The sequence below is a fragment of the Podarcis raffonei genome, chromosome 1 (genome assembly GCF_027172205.1).
Source record: "Podarcis raffonei isolate rPodRaf1 chromosome 1, rPodRaf1.pri, whole genome shotgun sequence".
Classification (NCBI taxonomy): Eukaryota; Metazoa; Chordata; class Lepidosauria; order Squamata; family Lacertidae; genus Podarcis; species Podarcis raffonei.
Window position 1 is genome coordinate 92999615 of NC_070602.1, and position 26058 is coordinate 93025672.

At 40.4% G+C, this 26058-nt stretch overlaps 1 protein-coding gene across 4 annotated transcripts in view; it reads right to left on the minus strand.

Moving 5' to 3' along the window:
• ZNF148 (zinc finger protein 148) overlaps nt 1–22487 on the minus strand; it is a 34415-nt gene extending 11928 nt beyond the window's left edge. The window contains exons 1-6 of one of the 4 annotated variants that reach the window (XM_053404450.1): nt 22299–22485; nt 21355–21822; nt 6721–7067; nt 4872–5000; nt 1658–1781; nt 983–1066 (exon numbers count right to left, since the gene is read on the minus strand). In XM_053404450.1, the coding sequence (XP_053260425.1) occupies nt 983–1066; nt 1658–1781; nt 4872–5000; nt 6721–7050 (667 nt within the window). In that variant the 5' untranslated portion in view covers nt 7051–7067; nt 21355–21822; nt 22299–22485. Of the gene's footprint in view, nt 1–982; nt 1067–1657; nt 1782–4871; nt 5001–6720; nt 7068–21354; nt 21823–22298 lie in introns of all 4 variants that reach the window. The other 3 variants (XM_053404461.1, XM_053404443.1, XM_053404471.1) reach the window with 3 other exon arrangements.
• Nucleotides 22488–26058: the final 3571 nt, after the last annotated feature.

Here is a 26058-nt window from a genome sequence, read left to right on the forward strand (position 1 = left end):
AAATTAAAAACAGATATAAAAACCAAGAGTAAAAACAACCTAAAATTCAAGAAAATGCATTTCTTTCTCTATGCAGAACATACCCAACAGCACACCATTTAAATAACTGAATGCAACAATACTGAAAGGCAGCAGCAGCAAGACACCCGGGTGTACAGAAAAACACATGGCTTGAAAGAAACAGAAGTATAAGCAAAAGTGCAAATCCAAATACTAGTAAGGCTAGTTTGATGATAAGCACGGATACAAACATTCCAAGACAACCGGGGTATTTGTGCAATTTTCTGTCATGTTTTGTTTTCTCAAGGTTTACATGCATACACATAAAGTACTAGACATCAGCACCAGCAGTATGAACAGATATGAAACCTTTCACCAAGCAACACTCAGCATATTTGCAAGCTCCACTTTTCTGAAATATAGACTGAAAATTGGCATCTAGTCCAAAAAAGACTATATTTCTAAATATTTGCAGAGATAATGAAAGGCCATGCACCAAAATGCCAAAAACCCAGTAAAGCCAAGTCTTTTTACAGAATGTGGTTTTCCAGAAGTAAAATTTTAAAACAAACCAATATAAACTTAACTATCCTGCTTTAACTTTGGGTCTCATTTTTTCTATTTGTCTTTTGCTAAAGCGCTTACTCTTGTATAATTTTCTGTATGCTTTTTTTTTTTTAACAGGTTTCAGATACCTATGGGGTCAGGCATTTTGGCCATAATTGTGTTCGAAGTATTCCTATTTACCACTTACCCAATAAAAATATTTTTTCTCTCAAGGTTTGCTCACATCAGCTGTCAGTAACTTCTTGGGGGCAAGGGAGGAAAAAGGCAAGGCTAAAGCAAACACCTAAATTCTTTTCTAGAGTTTCTTAAACGGCACGTTAAAACAGAAGCTGCATAATCACCCAATACTTGGCCATGTTTCGGAAACAGTTCTTTAAACACACCAGTAAAAAGAAACTCAAGGCACTATACTCACCAGTATGAATCTTCTCATGTCTCTGTAGCAGGTACTTCTGAATGAAACGCATCTCGCACTGACTGCACTGAAATGGTTTTTCACCTTAAACAATATAATTCCACATCTGTAAGTTAAAAGCTACAAACATTTGTTTCTAACAGATTCTGCTGAGAAATAAAATAGCCGGCTACTGGAATCCAGCATATGAATGAATTCCAAAATATTTTAGTATAAAAAAGTCTGTCTAAACTACCTGGGCTAAAAAGAAAAAGGCTATTAATTCGGCGAGCCTGCTGCTAACAGAGGAGTGCAGCTCATGAGCAAAATCAGGCAGGATGCTGTCATCTAAGATACTGTAAAACTCTTTCATCTATTCCAACTAGAGTTCCATCACTGGTAAAATAAGAACCCAGAGACTATGCTATGAACAAGACAAAACTGGAAATTGGGTGACTTACCAACCCATCCTTGTACAGAAAGCAAAGCAACACAGTAAATCTCAAATTAACAGAAATGACACTAATTCTTTTCTGGTATTTTTTGACACTTTGGTGCATGGAATACCTAAGCTTAGATGCCACATTTCCTGCACTTTGGAATATAAAGTTTGCATCATTTTTCATAATTCAGTGCATTATTAAAGATCCAACCATTTTTAGATAATATAAAATACAACTTAAATTCAAGCAGTACCTGTATGAATGAAGACATGCCTTTGTAAATGATAGTTGGTTCTAAAGGCAGCATGACAATGCTCACAAATGTGAGATTTGGTAGTTTTCAGACCAAGTGATCCATCCTCATTTATTGTAAGGATCTATTTTTAAAAGGGCAAAATTCAGTCTCACATTAATTTCTCAACAATATTACAAGATTCATATGAATACATAATGGAGGAAATCAAGCACTTTTAGGCAAAACCACAATGCAAAATGGGAAGACTGTAGACATAGATATCAATTGACTATCTTTTAGTTGACCTAATTGAACCTTAGCTTTTCAAGATTTGTGATATATAATACACATAATACATCCAAAGAAGTGCTAGAACAGGCTTCCTCAACCTCGGCCCTCCAAATGTTTTTGGCCTACAACTCCCATGATCCCTAGCTAGCAGGACCAGTGGTCAAGTCTCAAAACATCTGGAGGGCTGAAGTTGAGGAAGCCTGTGCTAGAAATTTATTCTCAGTAGAGCAAGTCAGAATATTTTTGATCATGTTTGGTTGTCACTCAAAATACGGTTAGCTGTGACATGAGCAAGCCTATCCTCCCAGGTTTGCCTGTGTCTCCATCTTTCTCTAACATGGCAGACAAGAGGGGTTCAGAACCTTTATTTCTGCTCTTAGTTAACTGCACCTTCCTGTGTCATCAGACCACAAATTGTGGTTTCACACTAAATATGGCAGATTTCAGAACTAGCCGATTTCAAACCATGGATAATGAAGTTGGCTTGTCCCAAAACTAACCATTATTTCAGTTATGTTAAAACCACATATTCCAATTCAGACAACGTAGGAAGCTGCAGTTAACGAAAAGCTGAAGTAGAAGTTTCTACATTTAGCTATTCAGCAGGAGAAGAGGGGAGGGGAGGGAGCATGCAAGCCTGAGAGTGGATGACATTTGCTCCCATCATGCTAAACCATTGGTGTACAAACAGGACCACTATCTTCTCAAATGGTAGCACTATAAATCAGTCTTTAATCTACTCAGTTGGGCAAGAACAGAAAGCTATAAAATCTAGAGGCACTCATGTTATATCCATTTTATTTCTCAAGACATGGAGTACATCCAGCAACTGCAATTTTTTATTATTTTTTTTGTACAAGCATACTGGTGACAGGACTTGTAGCTTGGTAATTTTACTTACATGCGTTAATGAAATGATAATTGTGTACTTTATCTCTTCCATCTCAGCAGAAGGTTAAGGATAACCTTAATATTTTTCAGTCTTAATAACCCATTACAACAGCCCTGTTTGTATGTCATGCTAAGTCAAAACCATGGCTCAACAATAACAGAAAATCTTACGTCACTCCTCCCTGGTCATTTTTTTACTGTATCACACTGAGCTAAACTATAGTTTATCTTAGTGTGCAGTCCAAATCCAGGGGTGTGGTTCAGGTCTCTGCAGACTAACTATGAGTTGTAGAGAAGGCTTGTTCTATAGGTTATAGTTCAGTATTTGTCTGGGAGAAGTAAACCATGAGCCCGGCTTTAGACAACATGCTAAGCCCACCTATGGCTTAGGTCTGGGTGGCACAGCAGCAAAATGATCAGGGAGAAGCAAAGCAAATACAATCTCCTCTCCTGGAGCCCACAGGCTCGCACATTTGTGCTAAGCTAAACACTGTGACATGAACAAAGCCAACACATGACACTGTTAAAGCATGTTTCAGTAGTATGTTGTGACTTTTAATAAATCTGTTCTGTACAATTATGCATCTAAAATTCTAAAGATAAACAATTCGTAGCTACTTTAAATGCTCCCATGGGCTTTTTTACCCACCCCATGGCTATATCACAAGCTGCTTTTATTCCCTCCATTTTAACAGCGCAGAGAACTGCTGTTCAAGAAGCACAAGCCTAAAGCCCCTTTGGGTACATTAAATTGGTGCAGTTCTTCAGAGTTTGTTCTAAGTGAGTGTAATCCTTTTAAAGGTGTCCCTGCAAATGATTCTTTGCATGGAAGAAAGCCTATCTTTCTTCAGGTATTTCTAATTAATAAGATTCAGAAACAGCAGCAGAAAACACTTGTTTTGATAGGTGCTGTTGGTTCTACGGTATTTGGGTGCCTTATACAATTGGCATTCACCATCATGCGCCATGCGGGGGGGGGGGGACGACACAGTTGCTAAACGCGTTATAGTAGGTTGGTTTTACTTTCTTTTCACAGAAAAGAAAATACACCATTAATTATACTTGCTTCCAAAAGAAATATTGCCTTTCTTGATATACAGCTATGAACGTGATTTATACCTAGTTTTGCACATTCAAACACTTAAGATTGGGCCCTTCTAATACTTCATTTCCTCAGGGGAGTGTATATAATGTGCATGCTCTAGGTAGCTATGCTCCCTCCAGTACCCAACCTGCTCTCAATCTCTCTGGTCAATTTGTGATCTCTTGCTATACAATATTAGGAATATTTGAAGGACAACCTCTACTATGAAATAAAGGAAAAAAGGGGTTCTCAAACTATGACTAAGACAAGTACATGAAAATAGCTTCCAATCAGTGCTTCCAATTAGTTTTCATTATACTTCAGGAATTGCACATGAAAACAAGAATAATACTGCAGTGGGTAAGTACTCAGTTTGAATTTGCAAGTGTCAATTGTAGAGCAGGAAGCTGAATAAAAATATATTCAAATGCTTCATATTTTATGCTTCAAAATTCAGGCATAGCATTTTTGCTGCACTTCCTGAAAGGAAATTCAAGATGTGCAACTCTGAAAACTGAACTTTAGATTAAAATGGCTCAATTGAAATTAGAAGCCTGTGAATGGAAGGCAGTCATTTAATTTCAGGTGCATGCAGTAATCAATTTCAACACTTGTGCACCTGTCTGATTAAAAACGAAGTTGTTAGAAAAACACTACGGTATTTAAATAAGCCCAATATTATTATTAATCTAAACAGTCTCCGTAATTGATAAGTGGTCCTCAAAACTACACACTCATCAAAAGATAATATTTAGAGAAGGAGATGCCTGGGAAACAGATGTTAAAGTATGTCAAATATTCATGCTGTGAAAAGAATTTCAAAGAAACAAGCTATGAATATATTGTGGCTTGGCTTTGAGATTAAAGTTAGGTGGCTGAATCTATGGTTTCCAAATACTATCATTTCCAATTGCAAATTCAAGGAAAATCTCCAGTTGCCTTCAAGGTTCAAATTAAATGTCTTACCTTTGCTGGTGAACGCTGTTTCCTTTTCTTCTTCTTTTGCATATCTAAACCCTCTCGTATTAGCTTTTTGTCCCTTTTCTGCTGCTCTGCTACATCAGTAAATGTAATTTCTTGTTTCACGCTGATCTGCTAGGATACGAAGTGCCAGCATCAGATAATATTAATTACATATGACACATATAAGACACATTTTAACAAATTCTTTCAAAAATAGTAATACATCTGGAATTACTTTATACCCTTCGTACTGTTTTGAGGAAGAGGGGGAGAGGCTATTTTAAAAAGTCTTATTTGTGGCAAGTATTCCAATATGGTACTCCTTTCATACCTTCAAGCATAGAAGCTTGGATTACATGCCACATATAATTTAACATTTAACAAAGAAATTTCACCTGACAAAAAAAAAACCTTTCTAATTTAAGATATGGTTATGTTGGCATTTGAACCACAGTTTCACTGGTCTAAGCCAAACCCTCATTTTTGCCAAAGAGCTACTATGATAATTTCAACCCTTCTTTTAAATTCTGGTCTCCTCCTGCTGTGAATCAAACATTCATTTCTGCCAGTAGAACAGAAAGCCACCATGATAATATCAAACCTATCTGAAGGGGCCATCCTTCAAAGGGGCACGTGGATGAGGAATCAGGAACCTTTCCCTACCCCAAAGCTTACTTCCCTGCTTCCCTTCAGTTTTCCCCCAGGCAAGATCACAGGCTCAGCTAGAAACAAAAGCTCTTGGAGCAGGACAGTGTACCACAAGTATCCTGCAAATGCTGTGAAAGTCAGACACCCACCTAACCCCCTTGTTTTTTGTTACTAGAGCTGTTCCATGTTCAAACACACACAGCTTCTGTCACCTCAGTTTTCTCCCCTAAGGTTGCGAACTGTACTTTCAGCAACAAGATTCTGTTATAGAATCAGACCAAAAAACCAAACACCTGATGTAAACCAAGTTGCTGATTGACTTTCAATGCTTGAAAGTCTTCCACTACAGTGAAAAATTATTATTTCATTCTGTTAACCGTTTGAAAGCATCTCATTCTTTTCTAAAGTTCCCGTTACTTTCTTACAACAAAGCACCATCAACGTAAAACCGTATTTTAACTCAGCTGCAATCTAAGAAGCTATTCCTCACAAATGCAGAATTAACTGTGTAAACTCCATTGCTTTTCAATCCACATCATTAAATACCAATACTAAACTGTGTTAGAAGTGCAGGAACCACAACAACACACTACTTCCTTGAATATAACAGAAGCATTTTCAAGTCCTTATCTCCTGCGCAGGAAGAATGCAGACACTTAAAGTCAAATGAGCACCGTCTATGTAAGACATATATTTAAAAAGTGTATAAAATGTGTATTAAAACATGAGAACATGTTCCTAAATAAACAGTGGTTGATTCACAGCATCAAAGATTCCCAAGATTTTTAGAAAGCTTAAGATTGTTATCCAAAAGCAGTCCTTCTTTGCGCATAACCCCCATGCTGATTGCAAATACATCTATTATGACTATACTGTTTTTTACAGAGGAAGAAATAAGGGAACCAGGGGCTGATAATTCAGCCATTGGCTCTATTCCTAGCCCACACTTTAAGTCAATATCTTATTACCTCCTTAACTGTGCAAACAGCACCAGAGATAAAAAAAAGCCATGGAATTTATAGCATTTTGTTGTTGTTGTTGTTAAAAAACAACAACCTCCAATTCTTTTTTCTCAGAGTAATGAACTACTTTTATTTTAGTTTTCATTTGGTTGTTCCTGCCATACTTTTTTTTTTTTAAAGCAGACCTTTAGATATGATTTGCTCAACTTTTAAGTGCAAGCTGTGCTAAATAAATTGCTTACAGGGACATTGACTGCATACTGAAGCCCTTGAGGAAGCCTGTCTTGCCCCTCCATCTCATCATCATTTTTCACCGTCTCTTCGTGGACCATGAGTTCATCGTGTGGGATCATTTCTTGCTGTCGAAGTTCACTTTCCTGTAGCACTTCTTCTGCAGAAAGGATTTCCTGGTGCGCCATAGCCCGGTCTTGAAGCACTGCTTCCTGCCGTTCCACAGGAACTGCCGACTGGTCAGATGCAGCACCCATTCCAACCATATCCCTGGATGACTGCATTTGCTCTATGCTACCACATTTAAGAAACAATCTTCCCAGCTTATCTTCAATGTTCATTCTTAAGTGCAATTAACCTGCAAATACAAAAACAAAAAACAAAACTCAGTTAGCAGAGTATTTACCATTTATTTCATTTCTGTTACATAAGCAGACAGTTACACCTCAAAAAAGACAAACAGAACAAGAAAAATGATTTTTAGAGAATGAAACAATAAAAGAAAAAAAGTAAACAATACAATAGAGTTAACAGGCAGAGTGTTTAAAAACACAGCCCCACACTCAAGCTTCACTGACAATAATTGGGTATTTATGGATACATACATGGGAAATGTAAGGCATTTGGTGAACACTTTTACTATTTTTATGGGTTATTTGTGTTTTTTGTGATACTTTGTTCTATAATTTTAAAGGTACTGTGAGTCACTCTAACTTGTTTGTAAAAAAAAACATGAATCACCATAATAAGAGTAATTTCACAAAAATCTGAATACAGGGTATTTGTAAATCTCTCCCTAGAAAAAGGATAAGAAGTGCATCCCTCAACAAATACATGCCAACTACTCATAAAGTCTCAAAATCTGATACTTTGGGGGGGGGGGAATTCCAAACTGGGAATAGAATTTTAGAGTGCAAAAGATTCACTGCTTCCTTAGGTTTGGATCTGGAGCAGTTCAGGTAAAAAAACAGATTTATGCTTGCAAGATGGATGTACCATTTAATTTTTTTAGCTTGAAATTTTCCAAACTGTACCTTGATTCAAAACATGGGGCAGTAGCTAACAAGGTGCTTCTGCTGGTGCAAGGACTTTTGGTTGCACACTGAAACTTCCCTTTCCTCTCCTCTTCCATGCCCCGAAGGACAAACATAGCATAAGCACGTAAGGAAGAGCTCTGCTGGATCACACTCAAGGCCTAGTTACTCCAGCATTCTCTTCTCACAGCAGTCAACCTGATGCCTATGGAAAGTCCACAAGGAGGACATGAAGTCTCACTGGGTGAGCAGAAGTCCGCTTAGATTTATCTTTTCATTTGTGGGAGAGGGGTGTGTTTTTGTGACCAACATAACATGCTAAACCAACCTTAATTCATCTGATTTTATTCCTAACAAAATTTCTTCTCAATTTACCAAATGAGACAAACTGTCAATAAAGGATCTTTACATTGTTATCTGTTTTCTTGGATAGATCTTTAAATGAAGATTAGATAGATAAAAATAGATAAATTCTGAATCAGCTTGCACGTCAAACTTCTCATATGTAGAATCTGTTCTACACATGTGTAACATGCTATTTTGAAAACCGTTGCCAGATAATTAAACTTTGGGAAATTATCTTTAAAATGATGCATACGTTAACTATATATGGAAAATGAGTCTGTAGATTGACATTTTCATGAAACTGCCCTTTCCTGAATCAGTCAAAGGCTGGAAAAATATGCCTTGCTGCCGTTTAATTGCTTTAATTATTAAAGGACTAGACAGGCAATGAGAGAATTGCACTTAAATACATTTCTGAAAAAAGTCACTACATACTAACCATTTCCTTGGCCCTAGCAGTTTTTAAGAATACTGGGTTAGGCAGAGACCTTCATGCAGAATGTGCTGCTAATTTAAGCACTAACTCACCTTCCTATCACCACAAGCCTTGTCAGAAACTTCATGAAACTCTAGTAAAGCGTTCATCAATGCCAAGTCTGAGAAGTCAGGCATTGCCTCTGTTTATGGATACTGCCAGTGATTATGAGGGCCTATCCAAGATGGCTACTAGTGTACACCAGCACCTTATGCTTGACTACACACATGGTGGAAATCAAGAAAGCAACTATATTTCCCAGCAATAATTTACAGCAATGCTCTTGCAAGAAAGGTACATTCAGATGGCAAAGGCAAGACCACACAATTCAAACTGGAATTGATTTTTAAAAAAACATTATTGCAGGCCCCTCAAATTTATTTATATATTTAAAAAATGAAAGACAAAGATAGCTGAAGGCACCTTTAACAAAGTGATAGGCAAATTACCGTATTTTTCGCTCTATAAGACACACCAGACCACAAGACGCACCTAGTTTTTGGAGGAGGAAAACAAGAAAAAAAATATTCTGAATCTCAGAAGCCAGAACAGCAAGAGGGATCGCTACGCAGTGAAAGCAGCAATCCCTCTTCCTGCTCTGGCTTCTGGGATAGCTGCACAGCCTGCATTCGCTCCTTAAGACACACACACATTTCCCCTTACTTTTTAGGAGGGAAAAAGTGAGTCTTATAGAGCAAAAAATACGGTATTTAGGTAAGAAAAAAACCCAGCTTTGTTTAAAGAGACATTTCATTGAAACTTAAAAAATAATGGAATTCTGCAATAGGTAAGCCGGAAAATTGGATTGTATCTACAAAAGGAAGTGTTTCCAAAACAAACTGACCCTTGACAAAATGCATGATATTATACACCATGTACTAGCTCTGGTACTTTAATATGCTCCCTGGAACAAAATAGTGGCTCTTAAAAGAAGACTTCTCCCTCCTTCTCAAAAACTATATATAACTTACTTAAGTAATCCTGCAGTTTATTATTTTCTAAAAATATTATCACTTTTTTTAGAACATGCATGCTCATCAATTCAGCAACTGTCCCAAATTCTTTAAATCCTATATCAGTCTCACAAACAGAATAGTTACATACTTTTAAAAAAAACCCAGTATATTTTACTAGGTCTTGATAGGTAGTAGAAAGGATGGAATCCAATTTGATATATTTTCCTTACCATAATAAAATAAAAAAACCTGTGGAAAATGCAATGAATAGTTTTTTCCTGTCCTAAGTAGTCATGCTGCTGCCTGCAAATTGACCCATGGTGCTTGCATAGTTTCAAGCTCTGCTACACTGATCAACTCTACTGCACTGCATCTAGTTGCAATGCATCTCACACCATTTTTTACAATGAATTATGGCTATTTATGGAAAATATAAAAACCATTAGATTCAATTCAAAAGCTACAGATATATGAGTGTTTTGAAAGTCACATATCAAAAGATTTTCCAGTATACATTTAAGATCATGTTGATGATTCTACAAAAGGAAAGGAAGCAGGAAGTATCAGGAGAAATTGATATTTTGTACAACCACAGAACTGAAAACATCAAAGAAAAGGATTTACAGTGGTACCTCGGGTTACATACGCTTCAGGTTACATACGCTTCAGGTTACACACTCGCTAACCCAGAAATAGTGCTTCAGGTTAAGAACTTTGCTTCAGGATAAGAACAGAAATCAGGCTCTGGCAGCGCAGCGGCAGCAAGAGGCCCCATTAGCTAAAGTGGTGCTTCAGGTTAAGAACAGTTTCAGGTTAAGAACGGACCTCCGGAACGAATTAAGTACTTAACCCGAGGTACCACTGTATAGTGCTGAAGCATAATCATTGGCCCTTGACCTATTTAGACATAAGGTTGTGTCCAATTTTGTCCCTCTGTTGATGGAGGGCTCCTTGATCCAGCAGAGATTCCATGAGGGCAAGTGATTTTAGAAATTTCTCCCTTTCTCCTGCAGATTTCCAGCAGAGGGCAAGGGATACTACAGATGGAGAGTGGCAAATCAGCTCTTAGCAGCTCCACTGGAACAAAGAGCCTTCAATCAGCAGAGGGGCACAATTGGATACAACCCATTAGGGAATTGTCATTGACAGTGAGGAGCCCAAGTGGTGCCTCTCTGGGTGTTTCTTAAGACATGCTGTATTTTTCTCTGCTTTTAAAAAGTGAATTGGTTTCACTGAAGTGTTATTTTATTGTGACCTCCCCTGTGAGGAAGAATGAGCTAGAAATTATCTTATGAATAAATCAGATACATAATTAAAAGTAATTCAGACACACATATATACTGCAGGGCTCTCATCACCCAGTCCTAGATTCAATGTGAATACACAGGTTTTGTATGCGTATTTCCTCAGCTTGTTATTATGAATGGTTGAAGGACCAAACACTTCAGACCAAACTGGTAACCAGAGTACCAAACAACGCAAAGGAGACCAGCCTGTCCTGTTCCAGTTTGGGCAAAGATCTACAAAGCAACAAATTAGGTTGCAAGGCAGGAAATAATTCTTTACCACTAGATCCGATTCTATAAAAGTAACGTTCAGATTAATAATAGCCCCAAACAGAAACGTTGTCAGGAATGATCCATTCTAGTCTGCCAGTACAATGAAACAATATAGCAGGCCACTTATCTGACAAGGTTTTAAGAATCACAGAGATATCATAGCTCAGCAACAGCAGCACAAGCCTTGCAGGGAGAAGGTCCCAGGCTCAGTTGTTATCTGTTAAAAATGGATCTTGGCTGGGAAAAGTCTCAGCATGCAACCTTGAAGAGCTGTTGTTGGACAGAATATATACCACAGGGCAAGATGATGAAACGGTTGGATTTGTTATAAGATGGTTTCATATCTTCATGTGATCCTCATCACCCAGTTTTGAGAATGTGAGATTTTTCTGAAGGATTGGCACTGCTAGGCAAGATGCCTCCATTGTGAAGGAAATCAGCCCTGAGTGCTCACTGAAAGAACAGATCTTGAAGCTGAGGCTCCAATACTCTGGCCACCTCATGAGACGAGAAGACTCCTTGGAAAAGACCCTGATGTTGGGAAAGATGGAGGGCACAAGGAGAAGGGGACGACAGAGGACGAGATGGTTGGACAGTGTTCTTGAAGCTACTAACATGAGTTTGACCAAACTGCAGGAGGAAGTGGAAGACAGGAGCGCCTGGCATGCTCTGGTCATGGGGTCACAAAGAGTCGGACACGACTAAACATAACAAGGCAAGGTGCCCTAATGTTCTGACTCAGCATAAGACAGCTGCATATACAGTCATGTAACTGCGTCATTATCCAGTGCTGGATGAGAATACGTAGCGTCATATCAATAATTGCTTATGATACTGCCATATCATTATCCACCACATACGATAACAAAAACCTCTGCCCCAGCCACAGAATCTAAATGCATCAGTACACATTACTACTCTAGTTTTGTCCAGTGCCTTTTTAAAAGAAGAAAAAAAGATGTTGGTACTCACCATGAAGTTGTTACAGTGAGTGCCATACTTTTAACATTGGGGGGGAGCTGCCAGTACTGCATACCCTTGAGTACCCCCAGAAAAAAGCACTGGTCTTGTCTTTCATGCAAAAAACCTTTTCACATCTTTTGCAAGTGAATTCAGTTGTATAGCCTTTCACAGCAATGCTAAACATACTGCTCAAGTATAAAAACTTCTGCTCTGAGCTGGGACGTAACTCCCTGTCTTGTTCAAAACCCCAAAAGAGTTAATAGCAGAAAGATTAACCTCTGTATACACTGAGCTTCAAGTGCACAAAATTACAGGCAAGAATATCTTCCAGTCAATTTTCTTGATCTTTACAATAAAAAATAAAAAATTAGCACTGTAATAAAAGAGTAAGAAAGTTCTTCTATTACATGTAAGATTTTTTAACAGTATGCCAGTAAAATTCCTATACAGTACTGTTTTATCTTAGGAGCATTTCCACTTCTGCAGAGACTCCACAGGGGCTCCCTCTAACTTCCCATCAGCTGATCAGAGGTAGCAGCAACCTCCTTTGAACTTTAAGAGATATCAGTGAACTGATGTCATTATGATATCAGGAAACTGGCAGGTGGGTGGTCCCAGCCATTTGGCCAGTCCATGTTTTAAAGACCTGTATTAAAAAGGTATGTTGTTCAATGAAAGAATAAAGTCATGATAAATAGAGAACTTACAGAGAAATTGGTTTTATACCAAAATACAGCCTCATTAAACAATGACACTATATTTTAAATTGATTTGGTCCTATTGATTTCTATAGAATTAAATCACTTGAAATGCAAAGCAAGAAAGGCAAATGGGCAGAGGTAATTCTTGCGAAACAAAGTCATAAATTGCAACTGTTACTTGTTAGTTTAGCATATTTATACAACATTAAACTGTATAAACATTATTAATTTATTTATTTCCATTTCAAACCTGCCTTTTGAAAGCTTGGGAATAATGTAACACTAAATAGAAAAAGCCACTACTGCCCCATATCTTTTTGACTTAGGGCACTGAAAGTCAGCCTAAGTAAGCAAAACGCTGTAGACTTGAAATCTTGTGAGCCTCTAAGGAGGAGAGTATCACCATTTTGAGGCAGCCATTAAGATAACCTCTCTACATGTCCTTTTGTTTCAACTTGGCAGATGCACATCTTAAAGATTGGAATGGTACACGTGAAAGTGAGACTGGGTTTGTAAGGTACAGGAAGGTTTAGAGGTAATACGCTATGTTCCGTTTCAACAAAAGAAATCAACACACCCTTAAAAGTGTAACTGCCAAAGAGAATGGAATCACTGATGCTTCTAAGAGTCTGATACTCTGCGCATAGAGACAACTGGAAAGAAGAGTGAATGCTAGTTCCACTTGCTGACCAGGAGCTAGACTCGCACTCTGGAAAAGCACTAAAAGCCATTGGTATTACCACTCAAGCAGAGGAGAAAATCCCCTTCACATCACAGAAGCACTGTGCAATGAGGTTTTCAAGATGGGAAGAGAGGTCCCTGCAAAGACATTTCCTAACACCAGTACATCCTTGTGCCAGCAAGGAACTGTTCCCTTGCTCTGCTCTGCATGCCACCACAGCTTTTGTGGCACAAAACTTTGCTATCACAGCAACAAGAGGGAACAGAATTGAGCTGCCACTTGGAGAATTTCTCCTGTGGCATATGAGCAAATCCGAAGACTGAAGCAATGCCATTTAACTCCACAGCATGAGTGAAGCAGAAAGTTCAACAAGATCAGTGTCTTTCAAATGTTCAGATGCAGCCATTCAGAGCCACAATATCATAGCTTGTATTCTGCAACAAAAAGACTGGAGCTCTGCAGATTTGCATGTGTTGAATCTGTAATGCAGAGCTAGCCAGCACAGTACCCTCCAGATGTTGCTGAATTAAAAGTCCCATCACCCTGACCACTGGTCATGCTGTTTGGTGAAATGGGGACTATGTAATCCACACACAAAAAGGCTTTTAAATGTCTCTTTTTGATTGTTAATATATTGTATTTCTGCTTTGAATCATTTTCAATATAAAGCAATTAAATATTTTTTTCTTGATTAACAAACATCTGTAGGGCACCATGTTGACTATCTGTACTGTAATGTTCCCAACATTATTACTCTAAAATATAAAATTATTATTTCTCTTTGTTCATGTTGTGCTATTGATTTAAAACTGGCTTACTTAATGCTATGTGCAAGGAGAACGGGATGAGGAATATTTAGCCCTGCTTTTTTCTATCCAGTGACATCGCAATGCAACAGACAGTTAAATTACCAACTCCACTGGGCATTTTTGCCTTAAGGGAACATTTGACCATGGGCTAATCCATTGACTAGAATTGAAAGCAAGGACTCCATACTCATCTGACAGTTCTCATTATTATTATTATTTATTAAATTTGGTCACACTGGTCGATGACCTCCGGCGGGCTAGGGACAAAGGTGAGAGCTGTTTCCTAGTTCTGCTGGAACTCTCAGCGGCTTTTGACACCACTGACCATAACATCCTTCTGGACCGTCTAGAGGGGCGGGGAGCTGGGGGCACTGTTATACAATGGTTCCGCTCCTTCCTCCTGGGCCGTGTTCAGAAAGTGGTAGGGGGGGATGAGTGTTCAGACCCCTGAGCTCTCACTTGTGGGGTGCCTCAGGGTTCTGTCCTCTCTTCCATGCTTTTCAACATCTACATGCAGCCGCTGGGAGAGATCATCAGAGGGTTTGGGCTGGGTGTTCATCAGTATGCGGATGATACCCAGCTCTACCTCTCTTTCAAATTGGAATCAGTGAAGGCGGTGAAGGTCCTGTGTGAGTGTCTGGAGGCGGTTGGAGGATGGATGGCGGCTAACAGATTGAGGTTGAATCCTAACAAGACAGAAGTACTGTTTTGGGGGGACAGGAGGCGGGCGGGTATAGAGGACTCCCTGGTCCTGAATGGGGTAACTGTGCCCCTGAAGGACCAGGTGCGCAGCCTGGGAGTCATTCTGGACTCACAGCTGTCTATGGAGGCACAGGTCAATTCTGTGTCCAGGGCAGCTGTTTATCAGCTCCATCTGGTATGCAGGCTGAGACCCTACCTGCCCGCAGACTGTCTCGCCAGAGTGGTGCATGCTCTGGTTATCTTTCACTTGGACTACTGCAATGCGCTCTCTGTGGGGCTACCTTTGAAGGTGACCCAGAAACTACAACTAATCCAGAATGCGGCAGCTAGACTAGTGATTGGGAGCGGCCGCCGAGACCATATAACACCGGTCTTGAAAGACCTACACTGGCTCCCAGTACGTTTCCGAGCACAATTCAAAGTGTTGGTGCTGACCTTTAAAGCCCTAAATGGCCTCAGTCCAGTATACCTGAAGGAGCGTCTCCACCTCCATCGTTCTGCCTCAGACACTGAGGTCCAGCGCCAAGGGCCTTCTGGCGGTTCCCTCGCTACGAGAAGCCAAGTTACAGGGAACCAGGCAGAGGGCCTTCTCGGTAGTGGCACCCGCCCTGTGGAATGCCCTCCCATCAGATGTCAAAGAGAAAAATAACTACCAAACTTTTAAAAGACATCTGATGGCAGCCCTGTTTAGGGAAGCTTTTAATGTTTAATAGGTTATTGCATTTTAGTGTTTTGTTGGAAGCCGGCCAGAGTGGGCAGGGTATAAATTAATTATTATTATTAATAATAATAATAATAATAATTTATAGCCACCCTTCCTCCCAAAAAGGGCCAGGACAGCAAACACACAAACAACTGAAACAGCTAAAAGCAATTCCAATATAGATGCATGCAATAATCCCATTTCAGAAACTTGTGCATATTAATTCCTGGGACAGCATCCAAGGTGTCAACCTGCTTGCACAACGAACTTCTGTTTGCACAATGGGGCTCCCCTCCTCCTCCCTTTCCCCCTGCAGCTCCCCGCACACCCCCAAAATCTGTTCTGGGGCAGACTGAATGGATATTTTGGGGAGGAGGGAAACAGGAAGCCCCACACACCCACTGCTGCAACGCTGGGTATCTCCTGTGCAGAAGCGACAAGTGGAGCACTGGTAAAGGAACAACAGCAGCAAGTCAGGGGTCAATTGGGCAGTTGCACTGGAAACAATTGTGTAAGCTACCATGCTCAAAGAACAGCTCATTTGATCAGGTGCAAAGTCCCATTGAAGCCTCCAGCTTGCCTGTTGCATTTCACTTTTGTAAACCTCTTCAGATTTCATAGGTTGCGGCATTAACTCAAATAAATAACAACCAAGACAAATAGCAGTACTAATGATCTGGGCAGGGGCTTCCAGTAAGATTACACATTTTATAAGACTTTCTCTGTTGGATAACAGCCAAAAGACTACAGATGGAGCAGATACTTTGAGAAAAGTGTGTATCTTTGGTGTTCTAGAGTATAATCATTCTTCTGTGAGCTCATTTGCTATTTTAAGGATAAGTGGGTTTCTCCCACACAGATACTATTTGTGTATTTGGTCTTTTATATAAAAGTTGTGTGCAACACCTTTAAAGCAGGTAAGCACCTATTAGAAAGTCTGATTGCCTTGGCTAACAAAAAGAAAGGAGGGCCAGGATATTTATTACCTGTACTTCCAAAGTTCTCATCATTAAGCTGACTTGGGTTTCTTGCTTGAGTCATGTGGAATCAGCAGTTCTACAACATGGTCTCTACAAAATACTTCCACCTGGACTGATGGGGTCCTCAGGTTGCTGATGAATGGGTGGTGGTCCTACATTTTACCAAAATTACTATCTTCCATCACACCAAATTCTGCAATTCTAACGTTTAAAGAGTACTTTTATCACCATATGCCAATTTTAATATTAGCAGCCTAGGTGCATTGTTTGTGGTATCTTTTAAAAATGAGTATCATCCAAGGAAAATTAAACTATATGTTACATTTTTTTAAAGGCAAAAATAAAGTAATGTTGTGAACCAGGGTGTTTAACCATTTTTAGGCTGAGGGCCACACTAATCCATGGAGACCAAATGTCAAAGTGGATGTGGCCAAAGTGAAAAAGTGAGTGTAGGTGAACTGTAAAAGGAAGCGAGCCTTCCCCCTTTTTAAGGACACTTCCGGAGGTTCCTGGGGGTCAGGAAAAAAACTTTTCATACCATGCAATCACAGCAGGGGGGCTGTGGGAGTGATGGGGGGAGGAATTTGGGACAAATTGTTGAGAGGTCATGAAACCTTCTGGCATTACAGTATCGCAGGAGCAGTCAGTTTAAAACAGTTTTTTTTGGGGGGGGTTAAAAATGTTAACTTTGGAGGACCACAATAAACCTTTTGACACATCACAGCAAGGATCCACAGGAGAGTTTTTTAAAAAATTAAACTGCAAATTATGGGAGGGTCAAAAAACCCTATTAGGAGCCTGCATACAGCCCACAAGTTAGCAACACCTGTTGATAACATTTCATTGATAACATTTCATTGAAACTGGCCAATCAAATGCAATGCTTTGCAAAATTCAAAAATCAGTGCAAATGTGAAATTGCTCAAAAAATAAAATATTGCACTAGAGTGCTATAATGATATGTGATCTATTTAATAATATAGTTGGTACAACAAGGCCTAGCAGCTTTTAGTTGCTTTATTTGCTGTAACCAAATTCTTGATGGCTTGACAACTTAAGGATCCCAGGCAACCCACAAGGAAACAATGGCTCTTAGAAGTGTGGGAGATTCTTATCACAAAAAAAATTGACATTTCAAATTAAGCTAGATAAGACAGTTTACCAGAAAATAATCATTTTAGGAAAATGTGGCATCCACTCATTACGTATTTTGGAGAGTTGTGTTAGCTCTTAGCTCTGTTGAAATATGTGTATATACACCTATAGTGATGAGTAATGAATGATATCAATTCTCTTAAATGGCTGGGGGCTGTTTACTTGCTTTGAACCCAGAGTTAGGTGTTCATGTTAAACAGGATATAATGTACTGCTCTATTGACAATCTCAAATAGAGAGAATGATAAAATGGCTAAGATGATGATTTTACACTGATCGCCTTCATTCAATTTTGAAAGGTAATGGCACTCTTTGACCCTAGTAAAGTATAATCTCTTCAAACCGAGTAGACAGAGCAGTTTCCAAATTGCACAACATCACCCCTTGCAAACTAAGATTTTAATGGCAATATTCCTATTTCAAAAATGCAGTGTTCCAATATACCTGTGTCAAACCAATTTTCCCATGCACCTGTTGAAGGGTAGTACTTTCACATCCTGTTACATGCTTATGACTTTCTATATGGTTTCTCAGTGGAGGGGCCATGGTGAACATTCAATGATGTCAACATGCAGTGGGACTTCCGTTTCTCCCCCCCCCCCGCAGCTCCCTGTGCACCTTGCAAATACACTCCTGTGAGTTGGGGAACCCCCTGAGCATATTGCAGGGTGCAGGTGCTTTCAAGGTGGGAAAAGAAGAAGGAATTAACCGCTTTTGTCACAATGGATCTCACCTCATACTTTTTCTTTACCCAGTGGTGTGCAGGATACTCTTTAATTAATAGTCTAAATATTAACTTTCAATCCTTGCAGGCTTTGACTGAATTCTAAAGAATGATTAGGTGCTTATACACACACACAAAAAGGAACCCCAGCATTACCATAGCTGGTTGGAGGAAAAACCTGTCTTCTGAAAGGTTTGCAACTGATCTTAAATTAGAGAATCCTTTTGTGAAAGAAAGAAATAACATCCCAACTCTACATTTGTAGTTGAGGTTTTCTTCTTCAGATATTATTCTGAAGCATCCAATAATCATCTCCAATACATGAAAAGAGAGAAGTAAAGTTCAGTATTTTTCAATTCTCTATCAAGTTATATTCAAACTGCAGAATTATGAGAGCTCTTAAAAGGGTGTCCTTCTATCACCATCTGATCTATTGCTACATAGACCAAAGCAGTCAGAATGATAAAGAGATTATTAACAGAAAAACCCTAAGCAAAACCCCAGTTTATGAAACTTTAGTAGTAATTACATTACCTTATTGTTCCTCTAATCACTTAGACATGACTTGAAGAGGTATCAGTTTAAATGTATATAATTTATCAAAAACATGTTACTTTGGACTGTATCCAAGTACATTATATTTAAGAGTACAACCACTGAAGTAAATGGACCTAAGTAAGCAATGTCAATCCAAGGGTTTACTCTGAACAGGACCAACATTGGACATAGTCCTCTATCTTTTTAACGGTTATCTATCATATATGGTCACAGGCCAAAACCCCAGTTTTTTTGCAAAGACAAAAACTATGTTTAACAAACAAAAGCACAGCCTCACATTTTCACATTCAGGGCAAGATGTGTTATAATAAATAGCCAGCCACAAGTGTTTGTTCAAAACTGGTAAACTAGTTCTGCATTCAGATTTTAATAGAAGCCCCAGCCTGAATGAACCCTTCTCAAAGTTAAGTAAATATCAAGGCTACAACCCTGCACAAAGTTGCACATCTGCCAGTCCTACTGAAGTCTGAGGAACCTATTTGTGGATAACTCTGGCAGAACCGCAGCCAGCATTTGTGTAAAAAAATAAGCTCTCCCAACTCTCTATTCTGAAAAGGAAGAAAGCCTTTTCCCAAATCACTACCGGCAGTTCAACATCTATCTGTCCCACAAAAAGCAATTGTTATTGAAGATTAAAATCCAAAAAGACTAAGGTCCTTCAAACTAGTAACAACAGTTAACCTAGAAAATACTAGTTACACAACAAAGATAACCAACAGAAAGGATATTGTACCTTTAAAACTCTATAAAGGTCTCTCTCTTTTTTGAAGACACTTATAAAAAACATGGTGGAATGTTATCCAACATAACTGGACCCCAATCTTCTAAAAATGACACAGAGCAAGAAGGCCTCACAAAAATTGTATTGAAATTGAATTGAATTGAAACTATCTATTGATAGTTGAATTGAAAATATCTATTGAATTCACATATTTTAGCCCCATTGTTATGTTGAAAATGAATACAATCTTACATTTTAGGAAAACTTTAAATCTAAAACTGAATTTTCATCTACAGTATAAGTGTCTCAACTTGTAAATGGAAAGTGTTGATGATCTCTCTTATGCCCCACAAGCACTTACTCCAAAATATTGTTTACATGGAATGTAACCAGACTAAAGAGGGAATGGGATAGTGGATTCAATTGTGGTAGGTAGCAGATAGCCACAGATCTGGCAATACTGATTTCAGATATTGGATTACGATTATATTTATGTAGGCCACCATTTAAGTCTGGATCTGAATGTTTCTGACCTTTCCACAACCATTTCTGAAGGAAAGCAAATGTATTTGGGCTAGGTTTTAGCAACAACTGAGTTGGCCATTTTCAATGTATTTCTTTATGAGAACACTTTGAAATTATTCCCATACAGGCATAAATATAAAAACCTCTGGGTTGGAATTGTTCAATCACACAAATTTTTAGAGACAATCTCTGGACAGATAGTCAGAAACTAGTGCTGACAAACTTTTCCTCAGAAATTCATAGCGGTGACCAATTCCAATGCAGGATCTTCCATTCATGCATCTCTACTGAAATCATTCCAAATGAACTCCCAAGGAGAAATACACAATGCTAGAAGAAGCAGGAAGTGTGTAGATGACGTTCGAGTATCTCTATAGCTTAGAAGTAAGTGTATTTCTGGGTCCATAGTGGCACCCCAGTTTTATCTTCCTATTCATGCTAAGGTTGACTCTTAGTAAATACCCCTTGGTGCCCAATTAGCAATGCTCTCCTTATGACAAGGTATGTACCTTAATATACAACTATTTACAAATAAATGAGCCCAAACAGTATACTGCAAAATCCTTATCACATAGGAGTATGAGCTAGGCGAAGTTATGTATCCAAACAGTAGTTGTAGGAAGTAGACAGTATGTGCGTGCATGTCTCAGTTCCGTAATTCAGTACCTGAAAAAGAAATGTATTTGGGCCTATACTGGAAGCGAGGGAAGGAACGTTTAAGATTGCTCTGCATCTGGAAACTGATGCATTTCACGTTCTGACAGTCTTGTGCAGCCTGATGCTCTTACTCAGAAGTAAATTCCACTGAGATTAATGGCATTTACTCCCATGTAAGTGTGCAGAAGCCTGCAGCCATAATCTATGTTTCTGTCAGTCTGTCTCTAAGGAGACTGGAGTCCCCTGCTGAACAGGAAAAAGAAGCTAGATATCTCTGTTCTGCATATCTATTTACAGGCTCTTCAGATTCAGGGCATGTGGGTCTCTGTGAGACTTACTCTTGCGGCAACAATTCTGAAAGAGGAAGGGGGAAAGTCCTGCAGGAGATTTACCTACCCATCTATATCAAAATGCAACATTCAGAGCAGGACAAAATTGCCTGTTAGGTGTTGAAGATGCCTGTTCATAGGGATCTGTCAATCCCTTTGTCTCTAATGTTTGCCCGGCTGTCTTCAGGAATCCTAGGGATCCCTTGCTGGAACAGGAAGCAACCAGAGTTGGGGCTGGCCACTTCTGAATCAGGCTGTCAATCGCAGGTTTAGGTAGTTCAAGGGGCTGGTGGCAAGGGGTCATCCTTTGTAGTCATGACTGTCCCAGTGTCAAGCATCTGAAGGGTAGCCTATGTGACTTATTTTTTAAAAAAACAACAACCCTCAAGGTTATAAAAACTGCAAAGAGGGGAGAGGAAGAAATCACTGTGGGCCAAAGGTTTAGGAATGTGCATTTCTGTAGATCGGTCATCCCTGCAAGTCCCTTTGTCTGCCAGGCTCTCTTCTCCTTTTTTTTTATTTTTAAGGAGGCCACCTTGGAAGAAGAAAAAGAAGAAGAAGGGGGGTAGGGGGGTTGGGAAGCCTCCCGGGGGAGATCTGCCCCCCCCGTTCCCCCCATAGCCCCCTTCCTCCTTTGTTTGCCTATATCTTGTCTCCTTTGCCTTTGCCTTTGCTGACCTACGAAGGGCTCGGAGGGCTACCGGAGCCCCAGCGAGGCCTGCTCGCTCGCTCGCCCGAGATCCCAGCTCTCCTCCTGGCGAGCAGTTGCAAGGCCCCGTGCAAGCGGGATCTGGAAAGGAGGCGGGGGGGGGGACGGAGCCCGGACTCTCCCCTCCCCTCAGCCCCCTTTCGCCTCACGCACTTCGCACCGCCACCCACCCACCCGCTCCAGGCCCGAAGCGTCTCCCTCCGCCCGCCCCTCCCTGGCGGGGCCGCCACAGAGCTCAGGCGACGAGGCCCCACCAAGGAGCCCGGGCCCGCCTCCCGTCCCCTCCGCGGCTGGATTCTTACCGGCGGCCCGAAGCTGGGGAAAGAGTAGGGCGGCGGCGGCGGCGCGATGACGACGACGGTGGCAGAGGAAGGCGAGGGCGACGGGGGAAGAAGAGGTGATGGGGGGCTCAGAGCCCCCAGGCCGCGGCTCCGGCTCCTGCCCCGGGCACCATGATGGCGGCGGCAGCAGCAAGCAGCAGTAGCGATGGCTCCCTTCCTGCAAGAAGCTGCTGCAGCAGCGGCGGCGGGCGGCAGGCCGGTCGGGGAAAGCGCAGCCGCCTCAGCCTCCTACTGGCGGTGACAGCGACGGGCCGAGAGAGAGAGCGAGAGCGAGAGAGCGCCGCCGCGGTGCAGCTTGGGAAATCGCCCGCAGGATCCGAACCCGCCACCAGAAGCACGGCTGCTGCTGCTGCTCTCTCCCCCTGAAGGGAAGGTGGGTGAAAGAGCGAGAGGAGTAGTAACAGAGAAGTGGAAGGCCGAGGGAGGGGAAGGGGAAGGCTTCGGAGGTCTCAGCCGCAGGACTTGTTTCTGGGTGCTGGGGACTCTGAGCGTGTGCCCCTCCATCCCAAATCTCTGAGTGAACTGCAGCCACCAGCATCAAGGACTAATTCGATTAATCGGTGTGGTTTCTAGGCCAGCTTGGACTTCTGACTTGAAATTCAGCACTTGGAGATCAAGGAGGTGGGGAGAGAAGAGAATAGCAAGGGGGCCTACCTAAAAAGTGCAGAGGAGAGTGCAGGAAGGGAGTAGATGCTGCAACTGCATTGGGGTGAGCAAGGTTAAAGGGTGTTAGGTAGTCCTATCTTGGGTTATTCCACACACCTGATGTCCCCAAACTGACAACTGATGGAACACGGTAAGGCAAACAAAAAAGTGCACCAGCATCATCATGCAAGAGTTGGCCAAAAATAATTTATAATTTATAAAAAGAGAAAGCTACAGTTGCAGAGCCACATCTGAAAAGGCCCTGTTGCCCACCAATCTGGTCTTCACTAACAGTAAGCCAGAAAGCAAAGCCTGTTACTGATCTAATGGATCAGGTAGGTTCATCTCAATACAGTAGTGAGTGACTAGACAGCTGGTAGTTTCCCCTTCTAGGATGAATTCAGATGTGTTGCAGTGAGATTTTGGCCTCTCAGCACCTGCATAATCCCTACAGCAAGCTTAGATCGTGCTGCTAGAGCTAGAGCTACTCTCCAGAAGTTTGTCACTACAACTCCCATCAGCTCCACCCAGCATTGCCTTTGTTCCTGGATGGTTGAGTTGAAGTCTAATACATCTGGTGGATACCAAGTTGGGGAAAGCTGCATTACAAAGCTGAAGAGACAACATATATAAAAAACCCCGCCTACAATCTATACTCATGGCATTTTTGCAAGTATTAAAAAATATATACCAGCCCATCTATGCACATATACATTGAGTGGTGACTCTGACAGGCAATTTGCCCAGAACTGTTACTCATCCTAAGCAAGCAGCTAACAATAAGATACTTGGACTGCAATCCTAAAAACATACGCACACACAAACTGCACTTCTCATATGGGGTACTTCCTAACTGGTGGCTCTTAACGCTACCCAGTAGTCCTCCCACTGTTAGATATATGCAGAATTGCAATTGACTTTTCACATTTTTAGGTAAAAAGTGTTGTGTGTTTCATCTACACTACTAAGTGTGATGCAGCTTTATGGGCAGGGAAGGGGCAATTCACCTGAGCACAGCATTTTTTGATTATCTGTTTCCAAACATTAAAAAAATTCGTACCAAAGCACTTTTTCCATTTCAGGGACACTGCACAATTACTTCAGTTATGTTAAAAAGTAGATGAAAAGGGTAAAATGGAAAAATAATAATAAACACAGTGATAAAATGGCACAGACTGAAACGGCAGTTTGGGCTTTTAAAAATCATTTTGTACATTTGAGTTAAGACATTTTTTCATTCGTGTGCTGTTGCTCAATTTCTTTTTTTTTTTAAGTAGTCAAAAATACAAATTAAATATTGCCAAAAAGCTGTGCAAATGAAATGGCCCCAACCAGAAAGGTAATAGGTGAAATTAGTGCTAGACTGGGACCTAGGAGACTGGGGTTCAAATCCCTACTCACCAATGAAGCTTACTGTGTGACCTTGGGCCAGTCACACCTACCTCACAGGAGTGTTATAAGGATAAAATGGGGAGGTAGATAACAATGTACACTACTTTGAGGGAGGAAAGTTGAGATATAAATGGAATAACAAATAAATAATATCACTAACACATCAAGGCCACTTTACATGCCTCTTAACACAGATGGGAAATATTGGATATTGCAGTGCTGTGCTGTTGCTTCCACAGGAGTCTAATTTTCTGGGTAGACTGATGAAACACAGGAGAGCAACAGTTGATGAGAATGTAATGAAGATGCCCTCTTTTCCATAGGAAATAGTGTGGATGCACTTATAGACAGCATTTTATACTCCCCACATCCATGAGTATTAGGAAGTTCCAGGGCAGACTTTTATTTGATGTTCTTTCTGAGGAGAGTGTACTGGAGACAAAGAGAAGAGACACATGAATATGCAAATAATAGTATACTCAAGTGTAATATACTTTTTATAGAATGTTCCACTTTTTACAGGCGCTGCCTCTTTGCTGACAAATGGTGTTCTGCTTCCAGCTTCTTTCATTTGTTGCATCTTTTAAAAAGGAATTTAGATTCCTCAGAGCCAAGCTAGACATAAGGAGAAAAGATGTTTAAACAGAGATGTTTAAGCCTGCATCTGTCCCAATCACACTGCTTGTAGGGTTGGTGGATAATAAGCTATAGGGCAGTGGGAGAAAAAGTTTTAGCATCTCTCAGCCCATGTTATCCTTTTTCAGTTAATACCAGACTCTCATTTTCTACATGACTGGGACAGATCTGGGTTTAAGTACACAGCCTGCCACCATCATGACTAGCTTTGCCTCTAATGAGAAATAGAATGAAAGGCCTCCAGCACAACAAAAGCCACTCCTTTTTCCGAAGCTGCATCATCTGGAATCCTTTCTCAAATTTGTTTGGCAGCCTGTAGTTAGTTAAATTGCAGGGAAATTATGGTGAAGGCACTGGAACAAATGTCAGCAGGTCTGTGATGTTTCTGATACTTCCACAGCTCTCCCACACTCCTGAGATCTTCAGCAACATACTACTATGGTAGTGCCATTGTGCTGAGATTATCATCTCTCAAGACTTTGTGTATTGCTGAATTAACTTGATTAATCAGTAGTGATGGCCAGTTGATATTCCTGGAGTCACCTGCCTGTCACAGAGTGGGCCAAGATTGCACCCTTTTGCAGTTTGTAGACCACAAAACTGAAATACTAGTAATTAATGAGCACCAAATTAAACTATTTCCTTAACTGTTGGGCCTGAACTATTCTCTCACACTGAAATGAACTAATACAAACAATTTATAAACATTTCACAGGAATCTTAGAATAAATATCCACAAATATTTTAATATCATTTTATGAAATACGATCTAAATATATTTACTTAGGCTGCAATCCTGAACACAGTTACAGAGGGAACAGGCACAAAAGTGTTCTCTTGAGTTTCCACGAAATGTTATTCAAATGTCAGCACTTTGAATTGTGCCCAGAAATAAACAGGTAGCTTATTAAGCTATTGTAACATGTGCTGTCTATGGCAGGCTCTGGTCAATAGTCTGGCTACAGCACTGTGAAGCAGCTGAGGTTTTCAAACACTCTTCAAATACAGAACCAGTGGTTACAGCTGTCCTAACAATATAACCAAGGCA